This window comes from Cryptomeria japonica, chromosome 1 (assembly GCF_030272615.1).
Source record: "Cryptomeria japonica chromosome 1, Sugi_1.0, whole genome shotgun sequence".
In the NCBI taxonomy this organism is placed as follows: Eukaryota; Viridiplantae; Streptophyta; class Pinopsida; order Cupressales; family Cupressaceae; genus Cryptomeria; species Cryptomeria japonica.
The window spans coordinates 291,605,697-291,627,632 of NC_081405.1; the positions used below are offsets into that span (position 1 = coordinate 291,605,697).

Here is a 21,936-nt window from a genome sequence, read left to right on the forward strand (position 1 = left end):
CCCAGTTCCTCACAGATTGCTTATAGGCCTCAGGGGAACGCGGGTCGGCATGAGGACTTGTTCTCCCCATTCTGAGTATAGGTAGACATATGGAGGGAGAGAGAGAGAGTCCTATCAGAGGACCTTCAGCGGGCACGGTGAGATCTAGCAGCTGCTCAGACCGAGTCTTCCTCCTATCGCGCTATCCTTATGGATAGGGATCGTAGGAGTTCCTCTCAGAGTCACTCGCGGTCGATATCGCGCTACACACCTATGGGTCCACCTGCACGGCCGAATCAGGAGGGAGCATCTAGTCGACACTCTCCAGCCACCAGCCCTAGGGATAGGAGCTGATTTTATGATGTAGGATAGGTCACATTTTGGATGTACAGTGACCTATATTTGTATACGATCCACATATATATATATATATATATATATATATATATATATATATATATATATATATATATATATATATATATATATATATATATATATATATATATATATATATATATATATACATGCTTCTCTTTTGTCTCAAATGTGTTATCTTTAATGCTTAAAACAATGTATATTTTGTTTTGATTAAATCTAATACATTTGGTAGATGTACATGTATGTTCAGAATCTAATTTCCATGTGATTGATTTCTCAATGCTCCATGATTAAATTGATACATGTGTGACTTAATTAAAATATTTAATCAAGTACTACATTGATGATAGGGAAGAGATATGCATTAAGTCTAAGAATCATATAACTAATGTGATTTAATTTTGAACACAACATGATACGATTCTACTTAACACATAAAGATATTGTATAATATGCTAGTATAATGGAAACGTAAATCTTTTACAATTTACATAAATGAATTCAAGACAAACTATGAAGTAAGAAGACACGCTTGTCAAGAACGAAGCAATATAGATTAAACACCATAACATTTAATTCTATTTTGCTCTAATTAGGAGATACTAACATATTACACAATGTTGAAGAATTAAAAAGAAGATAGATGAGGAATGAAGAATTAAGCATAATATCTACGCAAGTGCATAGAATTGATAGGTTCTTTAAGAGGCGTACCGTCTACATCCGCTATTTTGTAAGCACCTGATCCATAATCTTCAATAACGATGTATGGTCCAAGCCAATTAGGACTAAATTTTGCCTTTTCTGTAGGTAAGGCATTCACATTGCGTTGATTCTCATAAAGGACTAAGTCACCTACTGAGAAGGAACGTTGAATAACCCTATCATTATAGCTTCGTTGTAGAGTTTTGTGATATGCTTGAATATGCTCAAGAGTGTTTATACGCTGTTCATCAAGCATCTCAAGCTGTTGAAGTCGTTGTTCTCTATAAGAATCGTCATCTACTATACCCTTGAGAGAAACCCTAAGTGATGGAATCTCTAACTCTAAAGGCATAATAGCGTCAGCACCATAAACAAGATTATAAGGAGTAGTTCCTGTAGCAATTCGTACACTCGTTCGGTAGGCCCAAAGAGCATAGATTAGCTGATTACTCCAATCCTTACCATGCTTATTCACGGTTTTATGAAGAATTTGTTCAATTATCTTATTGGATGATTCGGCTTGACCATTTGACTGAGGATAGTATGGTGTAGAAAATCGATGTTTGATATGATACTTCTTGAGGAATTTCTTCACGTCCTTGTTCTTAAATGATGTCCCATTATCTGAGATTATAGTGGAAGGTATCCCAAATCGAGAAATGATGTTTTCTAGAAGAAATTGACAAATCACTTCAGCAGTGGTAGAGCGAAGGGGAATAGCTTCTACCCACTTCGTAAAGTAATCTGTTGCGGTTATAATGAAGGTGTGTCCTTGAGATGAAGGAGGAGAGATTTTACCAATGAGATCCAAACCCCATGCGGAGAAAGGCCAAGAAGCTACTTGAGAACGAAGTTCTTGGGCAGGAGCATGAATCAGATTATTATGTTGTTGACATTGATGACATTTCTTAACAAATGCAAATTATGAACAAATGCCTAAGTTTATATCTATCATGGCATTTCACAGAAGTATTGCTCTGTAATTATACATTCCAATTAATAGTAGTGTCTATTGGTGGGAATTTCTTTTCAAATGAAAGATAGTATATGTGGGATAATGCCTAGCTTATATATATTTAATATATATAAAATAAGTCAGAGATATCTTTTTCAGGCATCTATTGTACTTGATAAATTAATTAAAAATAGATGCCTCTAGAAAGATATCTCTGGACTTATTCTATATATATTATTAAATATATATAAGCTAGTCTTATTTAAATCATAACAAATTAACCCTCCCCATTTAAAATTGATAAAAGCCATTTTAACCAATATTTTAATATTAATATATAATTTAATATTAAAAAATATAAAATAAAAGATTTTTAGGTTAGTTTCAAAACCCTAAAAAAATCATTATGTTTTTTTATGGTACCAAATGTTTATCATCTAAACCAAATGATAAATATTTATGTCATAAGAAAATAATAAACAACCAAATGAACATTGCAATATATACCTTATTATCAAAAGCATTCTTTCAAAGCATTGCAATCTCAAAAAATTACATCATGATGGAATGTGAGAGTAAATTTGGTAAGAGAGAGGAAGGTTGTGATGTAAAGTAAAAGTAGCATTATGTTATTGTTTAAACATTTACTCTTGGTTGTAAAGGTTACATGTTGATTAGTACTATCACTTTAATTTTACAAATGCATTTAATTATGATTTTAAAAATAAATTATTGAAAAATATATAAGTTGGAGTGGGATAAATAGTTTATGTGATGTCCACTAAGCATGTAAATTTTGAGCATTACATTAGGTATCAGAGTGTAGGTTACTACGCTGGAGCTCTATGGGCTTAGTCACTTTGCTTAATGAATTAAACTCATGATAAAATTTTGGCTGCTTCGAGTACCTACATAAAATTTGTGTTTCATTAAACAAGTACAAAATGCTTTGATATGAACATGATCTTTATGAAATAGAACCTTAATGATGTGCAAAAGTGCTCGTATATTTGTGCCTTACTTTTGTGTAGCATGCTTTATAAGTTATGTATAGTGACATGTGAAAAGACCAGTAAATGTGGTGAATCTCAAGTGGGCACTATTGTTTGTCCAACTTGGGCAAGGATAAGGTACACATCATCGACGATCCACCCAAGTGTGTCCTTTGTGAAAATTATGCTTATGGGAACAAAATATATGTTTTCATGAAACTTGATGTGATTGTGAAGTACTTGATTTTGGCAATATATGTTAACAAACATGTCATGTATAAAGTTATGTTGGTAGTAGCTCCACAACATAGTTTTTGTTGTATGAGATGCACACCATGTAATTAGGGGTTGAGTGATAGAGGACCTTTGTTCAAGTCTTACAATCAAATGCCATGTTGGTAGTAGGTCCATAGCAAGCTATATGAGTTGCACACCATATTGAGAGATAGAGGTGTAGACACCTAAAAATGGTGATATCTCCATTGAGTGCAAGACTCTGAATGATGTTAGTCCCTATAGACTCCCCCACCTATAGAGCCATGCTTGTTGGCTCATAGTGAAAACCTTCGCCTTGATGTGTATAGCCCATTGGATTGATGATGGACATAAGTGCACCTACATTTTGCAGCAGATACATTATCGCAATTCAACTATTACACGATTCTCCTGAGTTGTGTGGGACATGCTTACAATGGTATTATGATTTATTCATGAGCTCTATGTGGTTTGAGACCACCATTTCCCCTCTTCCCCCTTAAACAACTTGATTAAATTCATAGAGTGATCATGTCGTGCAAAAATTCATGCTATTTTGAACTCATATTTTGATTCTTTAAACAATTTTTAATTGATTGATGTAGCTAGCAGGTTTGAAATTATTTGAGTTATTGATTAAATGCATTTTAAAATGTCCACTTTTCCTCAAGGACTGGTTATTGCGACTTTTGATTTCAAATGTTTTTAAATGTGGTTGGTGGCCACCATTAAAATTTTATTGTCATTTGTCTATTTTCATTATTTGATTTCATTTAAACTTAAAATGTCATGTTCTAAGGCTTTTTATCAAATGTTTGTTGCTGTTGGCATGTGTATCCTTGATAGGTTGTATGGGGGAGTAGATGGCCTGGGGAACTATTACGGAGGGGCAAATGAGACCGGTATGAGACGATTACAATCCATTTCCCCTAGATCTATATGATATTTCTATGCAAGGTTCCTCGGGGAGGACCTAATGGTAATTATTAATGCGACATGCATTCTCAGAGGAGAATATTGGGCACTAGTCATCCTCATCCCTTTGTGTGAGTCAAATGATTTCATTTTGTGTTCATTTATAAGTTGGCTATTCATTTATAAGTTGAATTCAAATCTTGAACTCTCTTCTCTAAAACCTTATTGCATTTAGTTGAGGCATTCTGCCAAACTGCCCATGTCTGCATACTTGTTTACTAGAGCTTTTCCTGCTATAATAATTAGTATAAATATTTGTTTCTAGTCTGTTTGCATAAAATATCTAATTCTTTGCCGGCTTCATCTCTTCGATAGCTTCTTCTCTATTTATTCCAGCAGCACAAAGGGTTTTCTCAAGAACACACGAAACAGATTTTTAACAAGAAAGTAAATTTGATAGCATAATAAAAATTAGGATATTATACTATAGAAAAAATATAACAGCTGAAGTAAAAGAAAAACTTAATTTAATAGAGCAAAACATAACTGTTTTTTTTTGTTTTTTTTTTGATAAAAGTGGATAAACCACTGAATTATATTAATAATATTTGTTTTTTACAGGGTGGCTGGTTCAAAGAGCACTGAAGGGAAAGAACCAGTAAGAAAACCCTTCAATATTGCTCAAATAACACAAGCCTATTGCTCAAAGAACATAACTGCTTATTACTCATTCTATACTTTCATTAATAGTATTCGCATTTGTATATCCGAAAGATTCGACAGCTTCTATATAGAAAATTATATTGATAGCAAAACACATCTGTTGCCAGCAAACTATTACTGACTAACAGTTTAACTGAAAATGTAAGAAAGAGTCTTAAGACGTGTTTATTTTGAGCATATATTCCAACAATTACATCATACTCGAGACAAGCCTCTACTAGTTTTGGAATGAAACTCTTCTGAACCACAGAAGAGTGAATTTCAAATGAAGCACATAACTACATTTCAAGAACTCAACATCCACTCATTATTGTAAATGTAACATAGACTCATCTAATTGAAAGGAAAATTAAGCAATGGCAGGAAACCACTAAAATTAACTACTTCCAATAGAATATTATTTTGAGAGAAATTTCCTTTGAAAAAAGCCCGCCCTTCTGAATTTTTTAACTTCCAACCCTCTTTTTCCATTAAGCTGATCGAATCAGCGTTTGACTTGAAGCTTCTGTATGGCCTGTTGTATTACTTTTTCTCCTTCAGTCCCGTCCAGATGCTTTTCGTTTCCGTCCCAGAAAATCTTGAAACTCAACAAGGGAGAGCTTAACGTCAATTGTGGCAGTTCACGTTGCAGACAGCTGTTGTATTTTTCCCGCCAAGTCATGAAGCTGAACAAAGAAGAGTTTTCCTTCAGGTATGAGAAATGAGTTTGCAGATACTTGCTGTATTGGTCCCACCAGATCATGAAGCTGCTCTTCTTTAAGAAAACCTCTTCAGAAATACTCATCTCTTCGATCATAGTATATATAACATCTTGAAACTCTTGGCATCTTATCATTGCGAAAGTTATGAATTCAGATTTCTCTCGGTGGAGAGTTGTCAAATTTTGACAAGCATCTTCTAAACGAGCCCAAAAACAGGAGTCCAGAGTTAAGGATGCAAACTCTATGCGATTCCTCTGAAGTTTACCAGTGCGAGTTTCATCTTTTTCTTTCAGCCATTTCTCTAGAACTTGGTGATGGTAGGGCCTCACCTCATCTGAAAGATAGCTTAAATTGCTATCCTTCCGCGTCTGATAGTAGTGTGCAATGTCAAGGGGCTCTACAAGTCTTCTATATGCGGTGCCAGCATTGATCCATTTATTTTGCCCTCTGAAGTCACTGGGCAATAAATGCATCTCCTCCTTTTTAATTATATCCTTCCAGAATGCTCCCAAATCTTCTCGAGCCTTATTTACATCCTCATCTCGCATTTCCCAATGCTGTTTGAAATTATCATAGTAGCCAGAGCCCGTCTTAGAACTTGATTTGTACGATTCCAACTTTGCCATATAATGTTGACTTTGACTCAGATTGTAATTTAGTTTCTTAATAATCGCATCTTGCATATTTTCCATTCCTCCAGCTTTTTTCAGTGCACAAAATGCATCTCTCTTCTCCTTGAAAAGAAAACAAAAAACTAATCATTCCTTTTCTCTAAAGAGAGGAAACCACATTAAGAAGAAAACATGCAGAGAAGTAAAAGTTACCACCGCTATTGAAATAAATGCTGTTTATGCTAAAACAGCAACAATCTAACAAGTGTGATTTAGTAAATTTTGGAAGATACCCAAGTCTATGCTCTATGCTAAGTAGAAGTTGTTAGATATATACGTTGCATTTACATATTTTGAAAGAAGATAAAATTGTTTAATAGAAATAATCTATATGTAATCTGAAATAATAAAGTAAAAGAAAGTATATAGTATATTAATTTCTTAAATGATTTATTATTTTTAAGAATATTAAACAAAATTAAAAATTCACTTTTTCAAAAATTTACTTATTCTCTAGAATATAATAATCAACCTCTCTTATTTCTTTCATAATTATGTGAAAATTTAAATAGGCACATCAAAGTAATATCACATATTGTATGAATTGCATAAAAGATAAATATGAGTGCTTTAAAACATGGAGAAAATGTACAAAAATGACAACAAGAAATAATTTTTGATGATTAAACATAGAAAGTATGCAATACCCATCCACAAATTTCATTTTAAGCTAGGGAAAATATAGAGATTAACTAAAGAATGCTAAGAAACAAGAAAACAAACAACAAAGGAAGTTAATAGATTTGTAGAATTAGAAAGTGAAAATGAAGGAGAGGGAAATGATGATGGTGATCTAGGTGTTATTTCTAGGATTGAAGATGAGTGGGGTGAATGTTTTGTTCAAGATGAAGACATGTTTCTTCTATAGACCTAACTAGACACTTCAATTAAGTGTGGAATTAGGGCCTAATCATGTTATCTCCTACACTATGAGGTTCTTTAGGTGTCTATAAATGTCTTATGTTCACTTGAAAATGCTGAAAGGGGTGGCCTTGTCAATGGTTTTTGCCATTTTTTTTTTGCTTGTTAGTAATAATCCACATCTAGACCAAAAATGGGTTGATCCTTTAAGGGCTAGTAGCTTAGTTTGTAGAACACTCTAGCAGAAAATAGAAGGTCTCAATCTCAAGTCTAATCTAGTCCATGAAAATCTCAACATAGTATCAAGGCAAGGTTAGGATAGGAGCCCCAAGCACCTAATGCATCTTAAGGAAGGGGGTTGGGGTGTTTGTAATAAGTCAAACCCATACCAAAGATGGGTAGGTCTCATAGGTGCTAGTAGCTCAGTTGGTAGAGAACTCCAACAAAAATGGATGGTCCTAGGTTTGAGTCTCAGCTGGTCCATGGAAAATTCAAAATCTCTTAACCTAAGGACTTAGATATAAATACTATTATGGTTGGTTCTATTGTTGTGGCTATGGTGAACACTAAATGTGATGAATTGTTAGTTTCATCCAAAGGAAAAAGCCTATCAAAATCGACGAAGAAGAGTTACTCCTCTAATTTTCTTTGCCTTGTGTTGGGTTTTATTTTGGTGTTTGAGAACATTGTTATAATGATTTTATCAAGGTTGAAATTGTCCAAGTTACTTCTTTAAGGCTATTGATTGTTCAAGACATAACACAAATGTTAACTTTTAGTTCCAAATTATTAAAGATGATATTAAGGAGGTTAAACTAAAGATTATGGCGCAATTAGTGACAAATGAGACACATCTCCAAAGCTATAGAGAAATTTATTGAGAAAACCTAGAAACATATTTAGTGAATCATTTATTGTGTGCATGCCATGAATAATGCACTCAAGGACATGGAAAAACCAGTGCATGCCATGAATAATGCACTCAAGGACATGGAAAAACCAGTTGGATCAAAGAGATAGTTAATGATATTAGAGATGTACGTAATTTTTTTATCTAAAAACATCATACTTTACTTGCACTCTTTGGAACATTCTTAAAGAATGATTTTTTTCAAACTATAGATAGTAGATATTTATCATACTTCACTCTCTTGGAGAGGATGCTTGACTTGCAAGAGGCATTCCATGTAATAGTCATGACAAAAAGGTTGAATTAATGAGCTAATTATAATTCAAATCAAGGGATGAGACTAAAGGATAAGATGAAGGGTTGTAAATTTTGGATTGATACAGCATGCATTTTGTCATCGTTACTCAAATCTTCAAAGTCACTAGACATAGGGATACACATGCACCTAGCTTTGGAGAGATGTTTGAGTGATTTTAACAACATGCTTGGAAAAATGAAAGGTTATTTTACAAGAGAAAAAATCTCACATTTTAGTTTTGCAATGAAAATATATAATGGATAATTCACTCCTAATGAGTGAACCTGAACACTCCCTTGGAAATGGTTACTTATTCATGGAACCCAAAGTAGTATGTGCAATGGCTTGGTAGCGTTATCTCTATGCAAGAAGCTAGGGTGAAGGTGGTGTTCCTAAAGGCTATTAAAAAAATATGATTTGACATTGATCAACATCATTCATACTAAGTGGTAAAATTTGGCCACTCATATGAGATATCGAAAAGAAGTTGTGGTACCAAGAAAGATATGGCATAGGAGGATTGGTTCTATGGTCAACTATGCATGGATCTATTTCTTATACATCCGCACTAGTCACTTGTCAACTATCCTAAGTTTCAAGTTGGTCTACTATTGAGAGAAGTTGATCTAGTACTAAGGAGAATTGGTCTATCTCTAATTTTATCCTGTTACCTCTAGGAGGGTGGAGAAGATTGTAGTTGGACATAGCATATTGTCTCTCATTTACCACAACATTTTTTCATTCAAAGAAAGGCTAATAGCTCAATGAGATGTAGAATTGGACGAGCTAGCATAGGTTGATGATAATAAATCACAAACATGATTGGTTGGTATTGGTTTTGAGAGCTTGAAATTGAAGAGTTTAATAGTTTGAGAAATAAGGAGTTTAACACTACCTTCTAAGATGTAAGATGATTAGAGGCCTTCAGTCATTGAATAATTCTATCTGAAATTTTATTTTTGAATACAACCATCATCTTGAATATAATATTAATATAATGATTTCTAATATTTTCATTGCTCAATACAATATATTTGAATATTTCAAAGTTTATTTGTTATTCCTAATACATTTTGTATAAAAAAGTTTAAGTAGTATATATAGTTGTCCTCCCTTTTCCAAATCTACATTCTTGATCTCTAGTCTTTAGATACATCCCCACGCCCCCCATCCCCAAGGCCAATGAAACATAGCCAATGAGTTGGAAGGTAGCCTTGAAATAAAAATCATTGGGGAATCCCTGCTCATAGTATTCGATAAGATATCAATAGAATCAGACGTGAGGAAGGCAGTCTTTGCGCATTCCTGCTCCTCATATCGTTTCTCTAGCTTGCCTTAATCTAAGTCTTACCATAGAGTGACCTGATACTAACATACTCATTTTTAATTCTACATATTGCATATGCTTTTACCTATTTTCCCAACTACAAATTTGAATTTCCAAGTGCTCAACTCGTAAAACATCTACTGATAATGAAATTATGAGAAAGTCAATTTCTTGATGTGGTATCCATGTTTTGCAATTGCAGAGTATGAGTCATGCAGCTAGGATACATACAAAAGAAAGCAGAAACTGTAAGATTACCTGATCTCCAACACCCATTGCTTCTAGTTCCAGCACGATTCCCATCTCAAAGGAGTCAGTCGTAACGTTTGCAATTGGCATTGCCTTCGGCAAGGCATTGGTAATAGTTTCCAGCATTTTGCCATAACAAGTGTGATCTGAAACAAGTTTATCAAAAGACATTTCTTGCATAGTGAAATGCAACATCTTCAGCACAGCTTCAGAGTCATCAATACAAGCTGCACCTTGGTCGGAGCAAAACATATAAGTACCAAACGGTCTATATATGCTCGGAGGATCAGATACTCCTGCGGAATCATTTGCTATCGTAGATGTGTACTCTAGGAATTTCTTAAGAAAAGTTCTGCAATCATTTTTTATAGAAGGATTTGTTGCAGCAACAGTGTGCATTACACCCCACCAATGAGGCACAAGTACTTTCAAAGGCTTCTCAATTAACATAACTGGTGCAAGGAGCACCCTAGGAACAATATCATGCTTGGAGACAACGTGACAAAATTTTCCCGTCCAACCTTCACGCCCAATTGCCTCCCCAAGTATAGAATTTCCCACCAAAGGAGAACCAAAAGTAATACAAAAATAAGACTTGTCTTGCGCCTTCTTTTGTAGAAACCAGAGAGTAGCGAGGGTTGCAACTGCACCTCCCGTGGAATGACCCACAAATATTATGGTTTTCGCCTTTAAACCATCCATCTGAGGGAACAAACAAATAAACGGCATTACTTATATTCACAGACTCAGATATTTAGGAATGATGACTTAGAAATTAGAATAAAGCAGTACAAAGATTTGAGGGATCTACCGCAAACCCTCTTTGATCAAACTAAAACAAAATGTTTCTTAATATTAGCTAAGATACAAGAATATGCAGATAGAAATACAAGCATTAGGATACAACAATATGGTGCTACCGGAGCATACAAATATTGTGAGCTCTCCTCACCGGGGCTTAAACCTGGGTATTGTGCATCATGATTCATGTCTCAACAGACAGTCACGATAACATTTGACTTGCTTCACTTGCAATTGGTCTTAATAAGGAGAATTTTTTTCCTTTCTCTTTACCAGCAATTGCTTCTTGGTTGACTAAAATAAATCGTAAACTAATACATGTGCTAAATGCCGCTGTAAAATTATAAATCTTGTAATTGTATTAAATTTCTGGATAGAAAGATCAAACGACCTCACATTGACATCACAGAGCAATTTTAATAAGGAGCAGAAGGCGTACTTACCATGGTTTTGAATTCCTTTTTATCGATAATACTCTTGAATCGTTCGAAAGCTCCCTTGTGAACAAGGGCCGGCTTATCGTTATTTCCCCAGAGGCAAGCATAGAAGCTTTTCTCTTCCTGGATATTGTATTCTCCATGTTTGAAGTCTTCACTACAAAGTGAATGGAAGCTCACGTATGCTACATCATCTTCATCTTTCTTCAGAAAAAAATCTAGTTTGTTTTTAGGAACATTACAGATCTCCCAAGCCTTCTTCAGGATCCCACAAGAAGTAATCAATGTTGCTAGGTGACAACCGACACTGAACCTGTAACAATACATCTTCACATTAGGACCACCTGGGATTTACATAATCAATTCTTATGTCGTTAAAACTCCCTAAATTACAGAAAGACTGTTCAAACTTTATTAAAAACAGATTCTTTTCCGATTAAAACTACTTACATTTTCAAAAAGGAAGTTGAGATTTCTACTTTCTGTTTTAGAATCCAATAACAATTCAATTTTTTTTTGCCAAGCTCGTCTCTAACTTCCACTACATACAGTTTCATGAGGCCTACTAAAGCCTTAGCACTCAATGAACAACACAGGGACATCATTCTTACCGTGGCTTGATCTGTGAATCTAAATCCATAGCTTGCTGTCCATCGTTCTGCAAATCTAAATCCATATTTCGAAAACTCTTGCTTGCTTCCTTTACTGTTTCTTGTCAGAAGCGGTATTTATAAAGAATAAGTTTTGTTTCTTAAAATGATAATAATGCATGATATCCTGGAAGAATGTGGCCGGCATCTAAGAAAGAAGAAAGTCTCCAAGATAAGTGGGGAAAGGAAAAAGAACCAGGAATTGAGTAAAATCGAAATTGGTGATACCGTTCTCATGTCGGTCAATAGTTGACTGACTGAGATTAAAAAAATAAAAAAAGGTGTGCAAGAAAAATTGCCAAGACAAGGGAGAGGAAGGAACACGGAAATGAGCAAAATCGAAAGTGATGATACCATTCTCATGGCAGTCAATAGTTGAGTGACTGAGATACGAGAAAAACAATTGCCGAGACAAGGGAGAGGAAGGGACACGGAAACGAGCGAAATCCATTCTCATGGTAGCAACACGTAAATGAGCAAAGTCGATTGTGGTGTTACCATTCTCATGGCAGTCAATAGTTCAATGACTGAGATGACGAAAAAAAACATATGGAAAAAAAATTGCCAATACAAGAGGGAGAGGAAGGAACAGGGAAATGAGCAAGATAGACGCGTCGAGGTAGGATGTGTCAAAGGTGACGAATGGTCTCCTTGTCGGCATTAGAGAAATTTTGCAGATTTGACTAGAAAGACTTTGTTTTATGGTATGATGGTTGTGCATGGTTTGAAACATCGAGGAAGAGGCTGATTGGTTATGTGTCACATCACGACCTTTGATAATTTGGCTGTTCGGGCCGTGGCTGGTAACTGTTACTAAGTATTTGCCTTTTTTTTACTATTGAATTTTTTTTTTATTAACTTAAAAATTCACATACAGTCACATGGCTGCCATTTTGTCTCTGCAAAAGTTCAAAAAATATTCCGACAACCTTGCCGACGTACAACAATTTGCAGCGTGACAGTTTTTCGGTGGGGGTTTCCCCACACTAAGATTAGCCTATAGAAAAGTAGGATGGCCTAACCAAGCATCTTGAAAAGCACGAAAAATTGGCAAGCGAATATGATAATTAAAATAAAACATAGGTTTGTCATCAAATTTGGAGAAATTTGTCGATTTCAAGTATTTCCTTCGTAAACAGGTTCTATTAGCCACATCGCTTTATAAAGAAATTTTTGAAATAATATACTATGTGAGCTCGAAGTGTGGCAAAATCGAAATTGGAGGCATTTTAGATAGACGATCAAGTGGATTGCTTTCATATTTGTGAGATTTGCAACTTTCTTGGGATGCATTTTTAGGCTAGGTAGCATAAAAAAATAAATTAAATATCATACCAACATTCACTCGGGGACCACAATATCAAGAAGATGTATTGACATCTATCGTAGAAAATACTTCACCAAAGGAATTTTCTTGAAGACGTCTAAGATAAAAAAAAATAATCATTGAAGATGACCATTCAGATAGATTGCACACCTTTTCTAAGACTAAGACTATCTAAGTTGCATCCAAAATTTCCTTATAAAACTCATCAAACGTGATCCTGAGGTCATGGGGCTAAATAACCAATACTGAAATTTGATATGAAAATTGATTTTTCCATCTGGATGATTCTTTATAATTCCTCCAAGGGTATAAAGTATTGACTGTCAAAGGTGGCATTCGAGGCTGATTTGATAGAATGCAAATATCAAACCTATTCAAACCCTAAAAACTTTTGGCTTTGAAAATATACCAAATCAAGTCATGGGGTCACACCACTAAACATGTGTACACATGAGTATGAATAAAAGAAGATTACCAGGGGGTATCTCTTGATGATAAATGGGCTACAAGATATTCATTGTCAAAGTGGGCTACTTAAACACATCAACAATGTGCAAACTGCAAAAACCTTCTTAGAATTTGCAAACTGAGGGCATAGAAAATATATCAAAACTAATCTTGTGGGACTCTAACTTAAAAAATGCATTTGCTTATGTCACATGAGCATAATTACAAATCCATTTCGCATGACAATCAACCAGTTGCAAATTATGACCCTCCAAATTAAGCTACTTAGGCGAATTTTGCAAGGGTGTTTATGAGTGTTGCAGCCAAGCCAAAACACTTATATAAGAACTTCAAATTTTGCTGGTGTTAATGCTCTCATCCTCACCCTTCATTCCATCCCTCCCCTCCTCCCATTATCAAACACTTATCTTTTTTTATCATCTTGCATCCAAATCGATTGAGCGCCATTGTGTTGCAAAAATTCAGTGAGTACACATAAAATTTGAACAATATGGGCAAATATGTGTTGCTTCTGGATTTGATTGTGTGAATGTTTCATGATCAACGTTTGTAGATTTGATTTTTCTCCTTAGGACCTCTATCTCATCCTGATGATGGATCATGGAGTGTGATCTGAAACGTTGATGAAAAAACATTCACACAATCAAATCCAGAAGCAACACATACAGTCTCATGAATTGTGGAAATCTGATAGTTTTAAATATGGTCAAATCTATGCAACAAAGAGATCAAAATACTCCATTTTCAATAGATTTCATCATGGTTTGACTCATTTCCTACTTTATCTTGATTGTGGCTTTTTTTTGTGATTTTAAATTATTTTTATTGTAATTTCAATTCCCTTAAAATCATTTTTCATTGCACACATATACCAATACAAAATAACACCATGAAGAAGCAAGGTAATATCAAAATTCAAAATTAATCAATAATAGAAGAATTTTCTAAGATAAAACAAGGGCAAATAAAGAAAAAAATCACGATGATAAATTGATATTGTGCAGCTTCAACATTTATATTTCATCATCCAATTAGGAGCTAAGGTATTCTTATCTTCTTACATTTAATTTTAGAAAATAAAATTTCAATTATCAATTAAAATCTGAGCTTTGATTTATCTAACATTTCAACTATCAAATCTATGTTGAACTTCAATTTACCCAAATTAATTCTTCTTTCATTAGTTACATGTATTTTATTAGCCTAAATCAATTCATGCCAGCCTGTTTACTTGCTTAGAAGAATTTTCTTTGTATGATTTAATAACATGTTTTAATTTTGTGAAATTTATAAAAGAGACAATATTTCCTGTGCATTTCAAATCTGTGGGTATGCACTTGAGACACCGATTGCTCTAGTGTAAAACAAAGAAATGTCTACTGAGTTAAATAGAGTGCAATTATGATTAAAAAATGGAAGTTTATAACAATTACAGCATATAACTTCCCTCTCCGTAATACTTCCCTTCTTCCATTTTCCACGCAACATGGACTTGGTTGGGCCAATGCATACATAAAAGGTGGTCAAATATTAAAACATAAAAAATAGAAATGAAATGGAAGCGAAGCATCGTACGTGATCCCATTGCGTTTCATTATTCCTACTCTTTTAGACTTTTCCTCCTTTCTTTATATCACTCTTCTACGTAATTTCTACCCTTCAATCATGTCTTCTTATTCAAATATATTTCTCTTTCTTCGACGCAATTTCTCTCTCGCTCGTTTTCATAGTCGGCCGTTGGTAAGTGGTCCAGCCTTTCCATGATTTCTCTCACGCGTCCACCAATTCCCACTTCAGTTTCCGTAACGTCTTTATTTTATTTTTCAATGTACTCTTTCAATAAAAAAAGACCTCACCTCAGAATTTTTCTTTCAAAAAGATTTGGTTAGATCTTTTATAAAATTAATTGTAGTTCCGCTGTTTTTTTAAGGACCTGGTCTAATGCATTATGATAATTGTAATTCTGCTGTCTTTTCAAGGACCTAGTCTAATGCATTATTTTAATTGTAGTTCCGCTGTCTTTTAAGGACCTGGTCTAATGCATTATGTTAATTGTAGTTCTGCTGTCTTTTTAAGGACCTGGTCTAATGCATCGTGGTCCCAGTGCATTCTTTTAATAGGATTTTCATCTCTCGTCCATTGCCACCAGGAAGGCCACCGCGTTGCTTCCTTAATTCAGGATTTCATCAAATCTTTTGTTTTTTCATTTAAACAATAATTTAATTATTTGAATGTAGATTAATGCCCCTTAGGCTGGAATGGGTTTACTGTAGTTATACTGCTGTCTTTTTATGGACTTGGACTAACGCATTATATTAATACAAAACCATAGAAATGAAGTGTAAGCAAAGCATCATGATTCTAGTGCATTTCACGGTCTTTATTTCACTCTTCTACGCAATTTCCCTGCTCTGTCTTTATATTACCTTCAATCATATCTTTTTATTGAAATATGCTTATCTATCTTCCACGCACTTTCCCTCGTCTGTCTTTTTAATAAAAAAGTCATTTCTTGCCCATGGTTAAATAGATGTTACCATCAAAAAGGCCACCGCGTTGGTTCCTCAAGTTAGTATTTCATCATACAATTTTATTTAATGCTTTTATTTTTTGTGAATATAGATCTGGTTGTAGATCATCAAAATAGGCTTGGTTGTGATGATTCTTCCAATTTTATGTATTAGATTTGGATGTAGGCATAGTGGTTGATTTTATTTTCATTCTAATTCTATGTCTTGTCAAATTTTTACTTTGTTATCTTTTATATATTCAAATTTTAAAAACTTACAAAATGTTCTATAGATTCTAATTTTCCACATGAAATATGTATGAATATAAACTAATTTCATATCTTATTTATTTATGCAATATATTTTTTTTATCTTCCAGAGGAAATCTTTGTCTTATATTAATGAACAACTCAGCAAAATATTTAGTGACAGGTGTTTGGAAAGCATTATGCATGAATTATTTGAGAGAACTGCGCTATTTTCTCTTTGTATTTATATGTATTTGATCTTTAAGATCACCTTCCTTTGTCTTGCGTAGTCAAAAGTGAAGAGGAATTGCTTTTATCATTCAATTAAATTTTAATTTAAATAATAGTTAATTAAAAAATAATCTTTCTATTTGAACCAACATAAGTCCCAAAATCTAGGCATTGAGTGGTTTCTATAAGATTGTGGGATAATATTTTAATCAGCAAAATTATTAAACAAGAATAAAGACACCAATTTATTTTGGATTTTAAAACTTTGAGCATAACATCATTAAAGAACAATTACTTATTATCTAAAATAGATTCTTTTTTGCTAATCTCTCGTGTATATATTTGCATTAGATCCAATATATTTTCAACACACACTCATAATTTGGAACTACTTGATCGTCATGTCAAATGGCTTGGTAAGCATAATCATGTGTCATAACTAAGCACATTTGTCTAGCTACAAATCCTCAAGATTCGATCCAATATATTTTCAACACACACTCTGACTTTTGAGAAGATTTTAAAGTTGGCACGTTGATGATGTTTTCATGTTGCCCACTTTGATAGTGAATATCTTGTGGCTATTTATCATCAAGAGGTGCCCCTTGGTAATATTATTTTCCTCATACTCATGAGTACACATTTTTAGTGGTGTGACCCCATAACTTGATTTGTTATTTTTTCAAAGGCCAAAGTTGTTAGGTTTGGACAGGATTGAGAGTTGCATTTTGTCAAATCAGCTCAAGAGGCCAATTTTTTCCTTTGATATTATGCAACTCGAGATGAATCACAACCAACTAGTTGGCAAAGAAAAATCTCATGTCAAATATTAGCAAGCGAGTTAAATCTCGTAGCCTCGGGATCACATTTGATGAGTTTTAAAAGACAATTCTAGATGCAACTAAGCTATATATGGTCTTAGAAAAGGTGTACAATCTACTTGATTGGTCATGTTTGGTGATTAGTGCTACTATGATATTTAGCTCTTTTTTGACTACTACTTGGCCTAAAAATGTATCCCAAAAGAGTTGTAAATATCACAAATTGTTTTATGGTTATTTCCAAAACATGATAATGAATTATACATGTATGCACATGTAAGACACAAATATTATCTTATAATTCAATATGGTGGCATAGGCTGTTTAGGAAAATCATGTATTTTCTTCTAGGATCATCATAACTTCACTAGGACTATTTTAAAAAACCAACATGATAATCATACCATCATCAGGAAAGTCTAAATTATTCTATGACCATTCTATTGTCATTGGGGATTCCCTAATAAAGTTATGACAATAATAGCTTCATTATGGAAGATGCAATGTATGTATGACAAAAAAGATTTATTGGGAATGTCATAATGAACCTACATGAAAGTCATAGCACCATTAGGGTAGTTCTAATGATGTTATGACTATCCTACTTTTTTTGGGAGTGCCCTAACGAAGCTATGACAAACATAGCTTCATTAGGGTAGAGGTAATGGATGTGGGATAGTTATAGATCCATTAGGAATATCCAAATGAGCCTACATGAAATTCATAGTGCCACTAAGGTAGTCTCAGTGATGCTATAATTGTCCTGCATTCATTATGTTGGCATATGCACACTCTAATGAGACATTGTATGTGATTAAAGGTTTTGTCATTGATGGAAACCTTGCAATCCTATGGCACTGGCAAGACATCATACCGGCAAAGCATTACACAGGCAACCTTGCAATCCTATGGCACCGGCAAGACATCATACTGACAAAGCATTACAAAGGCAACCTTGCAATCCTATGGCATCGACAAGACATCATACCGGCAAAGCATTACATAGGCAACCTTGCAATCCTATGGCACGGACAAGACATTATACCGGCAAAGCATTACACTGACAAGACAGTGCATCGGCATCAACAGTTCACTCTACATCGGCACCGACATAGAAAAAAAGATGTATACCGGCACAGAGGCCGACAGGATTTTTTTGTTATGTAATATTTTGTTTATTATTGTAAGCTGACTTGGCAAATTGTAAAATGACTCTTATATATAAAGGAGATCATTGTAGACATTTGGAGAGGTGATGTAAGGAGCAAAAAGGAAACTATTAGGCAGACCTAATGTGCAAAATATAGGTCAAGGGATATGTAAAGAGTAGAGCAGGAACCGGTACTGAATCTGGCATTGAAGATGCTATTGTAAAGCAGTACAAGTCATTGGATTAGTATAATCCTTATTGTAAGTCAGTGTGACTTCTCATTGAGCAATGAGCTCTAGTTAGTTGGCCTTTCTGCATGTGCAGGCCCCTATTGTAAGTAATATTCTCTTATTGGCCAGTGAGTGAATATTGTGGGTCACAAATCCCACCGAGGTTTTTCCCACATCGGGTTTCCTTGTTAAACATCTTGTGTTATGGTGTACTTTTCATGTGGATGTTCTTGATTCTATTTATTGCTTTATTTCTTGCATACCAGTACACTGTTATATTATGTTCTGCATGTTTTAACTTAAGAAATAATTATTACCGGTTAGATACTAATTCACCCCCCCCTCTCAGTATCTGTGGGACCCCCAACAATTGGTATCAGAGCCCGGTCCTCTATTTTCAGAAGCCTAACAACTTGAGGAAGATCTTGACACCGGTAAAGATGGAAAATCTGATGAAGCAACTTGAAGGAGCTCTTACAGACTATGATGCAGAGAAATTGAAAAATATCAAATTAGAAGATTATTTAAGAGCATCTCAGGATATCATTCAGGCACTTCAAGAAAATTTTACTGTTGCAAGAAATAAGAGAAGAGAACTTTGTGAAAAACTAAAAAATGAGAATGATGAAAAGGAATCACTTAATGATATGATAAGCAAATTGAAACAAGAGATCATGACAACAAAAAATGAAATGTAGGATATGACTATGAGATTCTGCAAAGAGATTGAGGACAAGAAGAAGCATGAAGAAGAATTGACCAGAAGACTAAGTGATGCAGCAAATGAGAACACAAGACTTAGCTATGAAATGACATGTTGAAGACAGATCTGATGCATACTCAGAATGACTCAAATGAACTAATGAGACAAAAAGAAATCTTGGAAAGGGAATTGGAAACTGCAAATCAACACAAAGAAAAATTCAAGAAAAGCTCAAAGGAACTTGGTACCTTGCTAAAGAATCAAAAACCTAAAGGTGACACTTCTGGAATTGGCTTTGAAGTTGGTGAAAGCTCCGAGATTGCAAATACTCAGGATCACAGCAAACCAGTAAGACAACCTAATGCTTATAAATTCAATGGAAAATGCTTTAACTGTAATAAGTATGGTCATAGAGCAAATGAATGTAGATCTAGGAATTACCAGAATATCAATACATCCACCGGTCAATGTTCAAAATGCAACAAAGTTGGTCACAACTCTGAAAACTGTAGAATGAATGTGAGATGTTATGTTTGTGGAAGATTTGGACATTTATCAAATCAATGCAGAACACAATCCGGAATAGGTTATGGGAAAGCTATTCAGAAGAATAATGTAACTTGTTATGCATGTAACAAGATTGGGCATATTGCTAAATTTTGTAGAAGTAAAGGAACACCGGTAAACAACAAAAGTGCTAGCTTGAAAGGTAAAGAAAAAGATGAAGAGGTTAAGCAAGAATTCTCAAAACAATGGATTAGAAAAGCTGATCTAAATATTGGGAATACTTCTCCACCAGTAGAACCAACCAATGCTTCACCGGTAGGACAAATTGATGCCTCACCGGCAGGACAGAGCAGTGCTCCACCGACAGGAAGTTCTTCATCTAATTGAAGAAAATTTCCTTGAGGGTTTGGCAATCAAATGACACATTTGCTAATTATTCCCTCGGTTAGAGATAAGAAGTTGAAAATTACTTATTACCGACAAACAATATTAAGTGAATACTTAACAAGCATGCAATTAATGTGGTAGATGGCGAAAAGACATTATAAAAATAAGGTTTTGGCTCCATTTCATTTCACCATGATTTCAAATTTTCAGAGAGCGCGAAGATTCCGAGCTAAGGCATTTCGAGAAAGAAGCAAGCACACTCCAAGCAATCATCCACCCAAGGCAGAAAAAGGTATTTAATCATGGCATCCACCTCTAAAATTGAATACATAGCAAACCCTACTGTTGTTGAAGTAATCAAAAGACCTAGGCTCGTATTTCAGTTAGTCCCTAAGATAGCAAAGAAGGATGATAGACCCTAGAATGTACATCCACTGCAACATTGAAGAGTTAGGAGATGAGGAAATCAAAACCATGTATAAAACCATGATATGTGATGATACCAACAATGTTAAAGATGAACACAAGGTTATTGAAACCCTAGGATTCACAGAAATCCTTAGCATTCCTGAATTTCCTAAGGATGTGATTAGGATAGTTTTAAGCAAAGTTCATGGAGAATTTTTCTGATTAGATGCAATCCATAAGATCACCAAGGAAGTTGTGAAAGCTGTCACAGGGTTACCGACCACTGGTAAGAGACTAGATAAAACTAAGAAGGTTCCAAATGACCTAGTTACAAAGCTAACTGGTGCAACAATCGATAAGAGATCTCTAAGGGTTAATGATGTAAAAGATATCAATGTGAGATTCATAAGTATGATATTAGGTTACAAGGCCACTCATGCTAATAGACTTAACTCAGTTTCAAGTTTATGCATTAAGAGTGCTTATGACATGGTAATAGACAATGCAAACATTGACATCTGTGAATGGTTAAAGGATGAACTGATTGACAACCTTGGAAAAATCAAGAAGGACAAGAAAGGAACTTTCAGATTTGGAAATCTGTAAGTATGCCTAATGCTAAACATAACAAAATAGGTTCCTGGTATAGGTTATAAAGAACTTGGATATGACATAACGGTAGGAAAGCAATTGACAAAACTATTCAATACCATGGGTGAGAACAAGGAGAACAATATTCATGACTTTTTCCAAGCATTTAAGACCAAAATGAAGCAAAGAATAAGGTTATCTCAGAAAATAGTAGACAAATACAAAGATGACATATGCTTTGTTATTAAGAAAGATGAAATCTGGATGGAAGTGGTCATCCCAAGGACAATTTGGGTAACCAAGATGGGCTATGAGACAGATGATCACATAGTTGAAACTTATGCTAAAGCACTTCTAGAAGCCCCCAATGAACCTAAAGAAGAAGTATTTGGTAGTGCTGAGACTATAGAAAGCCAAATACAATCAAAGAAAAGAGTAAAGAAGGTTGAGACATTTGTAAGGAAAGGATCTAGGCAAGCAAAGGCCATTAAAGAAGATGTATTGAAGAAAACTGGCATAACAGAGGATGACTTGGCGACTCCACA

General features: G+C 34.5%; 1 protein-coding gene across 1 annotated transcript; it reads right to left on the reverse strand.

Moving 5' to 3' along the window:
• Nucleotides 1-5,075: 5,075 nt before the first annotated feature.
• LOC131857336 (lipase-like PAD4) lies at nt 5,076-11,836 on the reverse strand. Its single transcript, XM_059209743.1, has 4 exons — nt 11,772-11,836; nt 11,167-11,473; nt 9,932-10,624; nt 5,076-6,340 (listed from the first exon to the last, which is right to left on the reverse strand). Exons 1-4 carry the CDS (start codon nt 11,834-11,836, stop codon nt 5,390-5,392), a joined length of 2,016 nt encoding a protein of 671 aa, XP_059065726.1. The 3' UTR covers nt 5,076-5,389.
• Between the last annotated feature and the right edge of the window lie 10,100 nt (nt 11,837-21,936).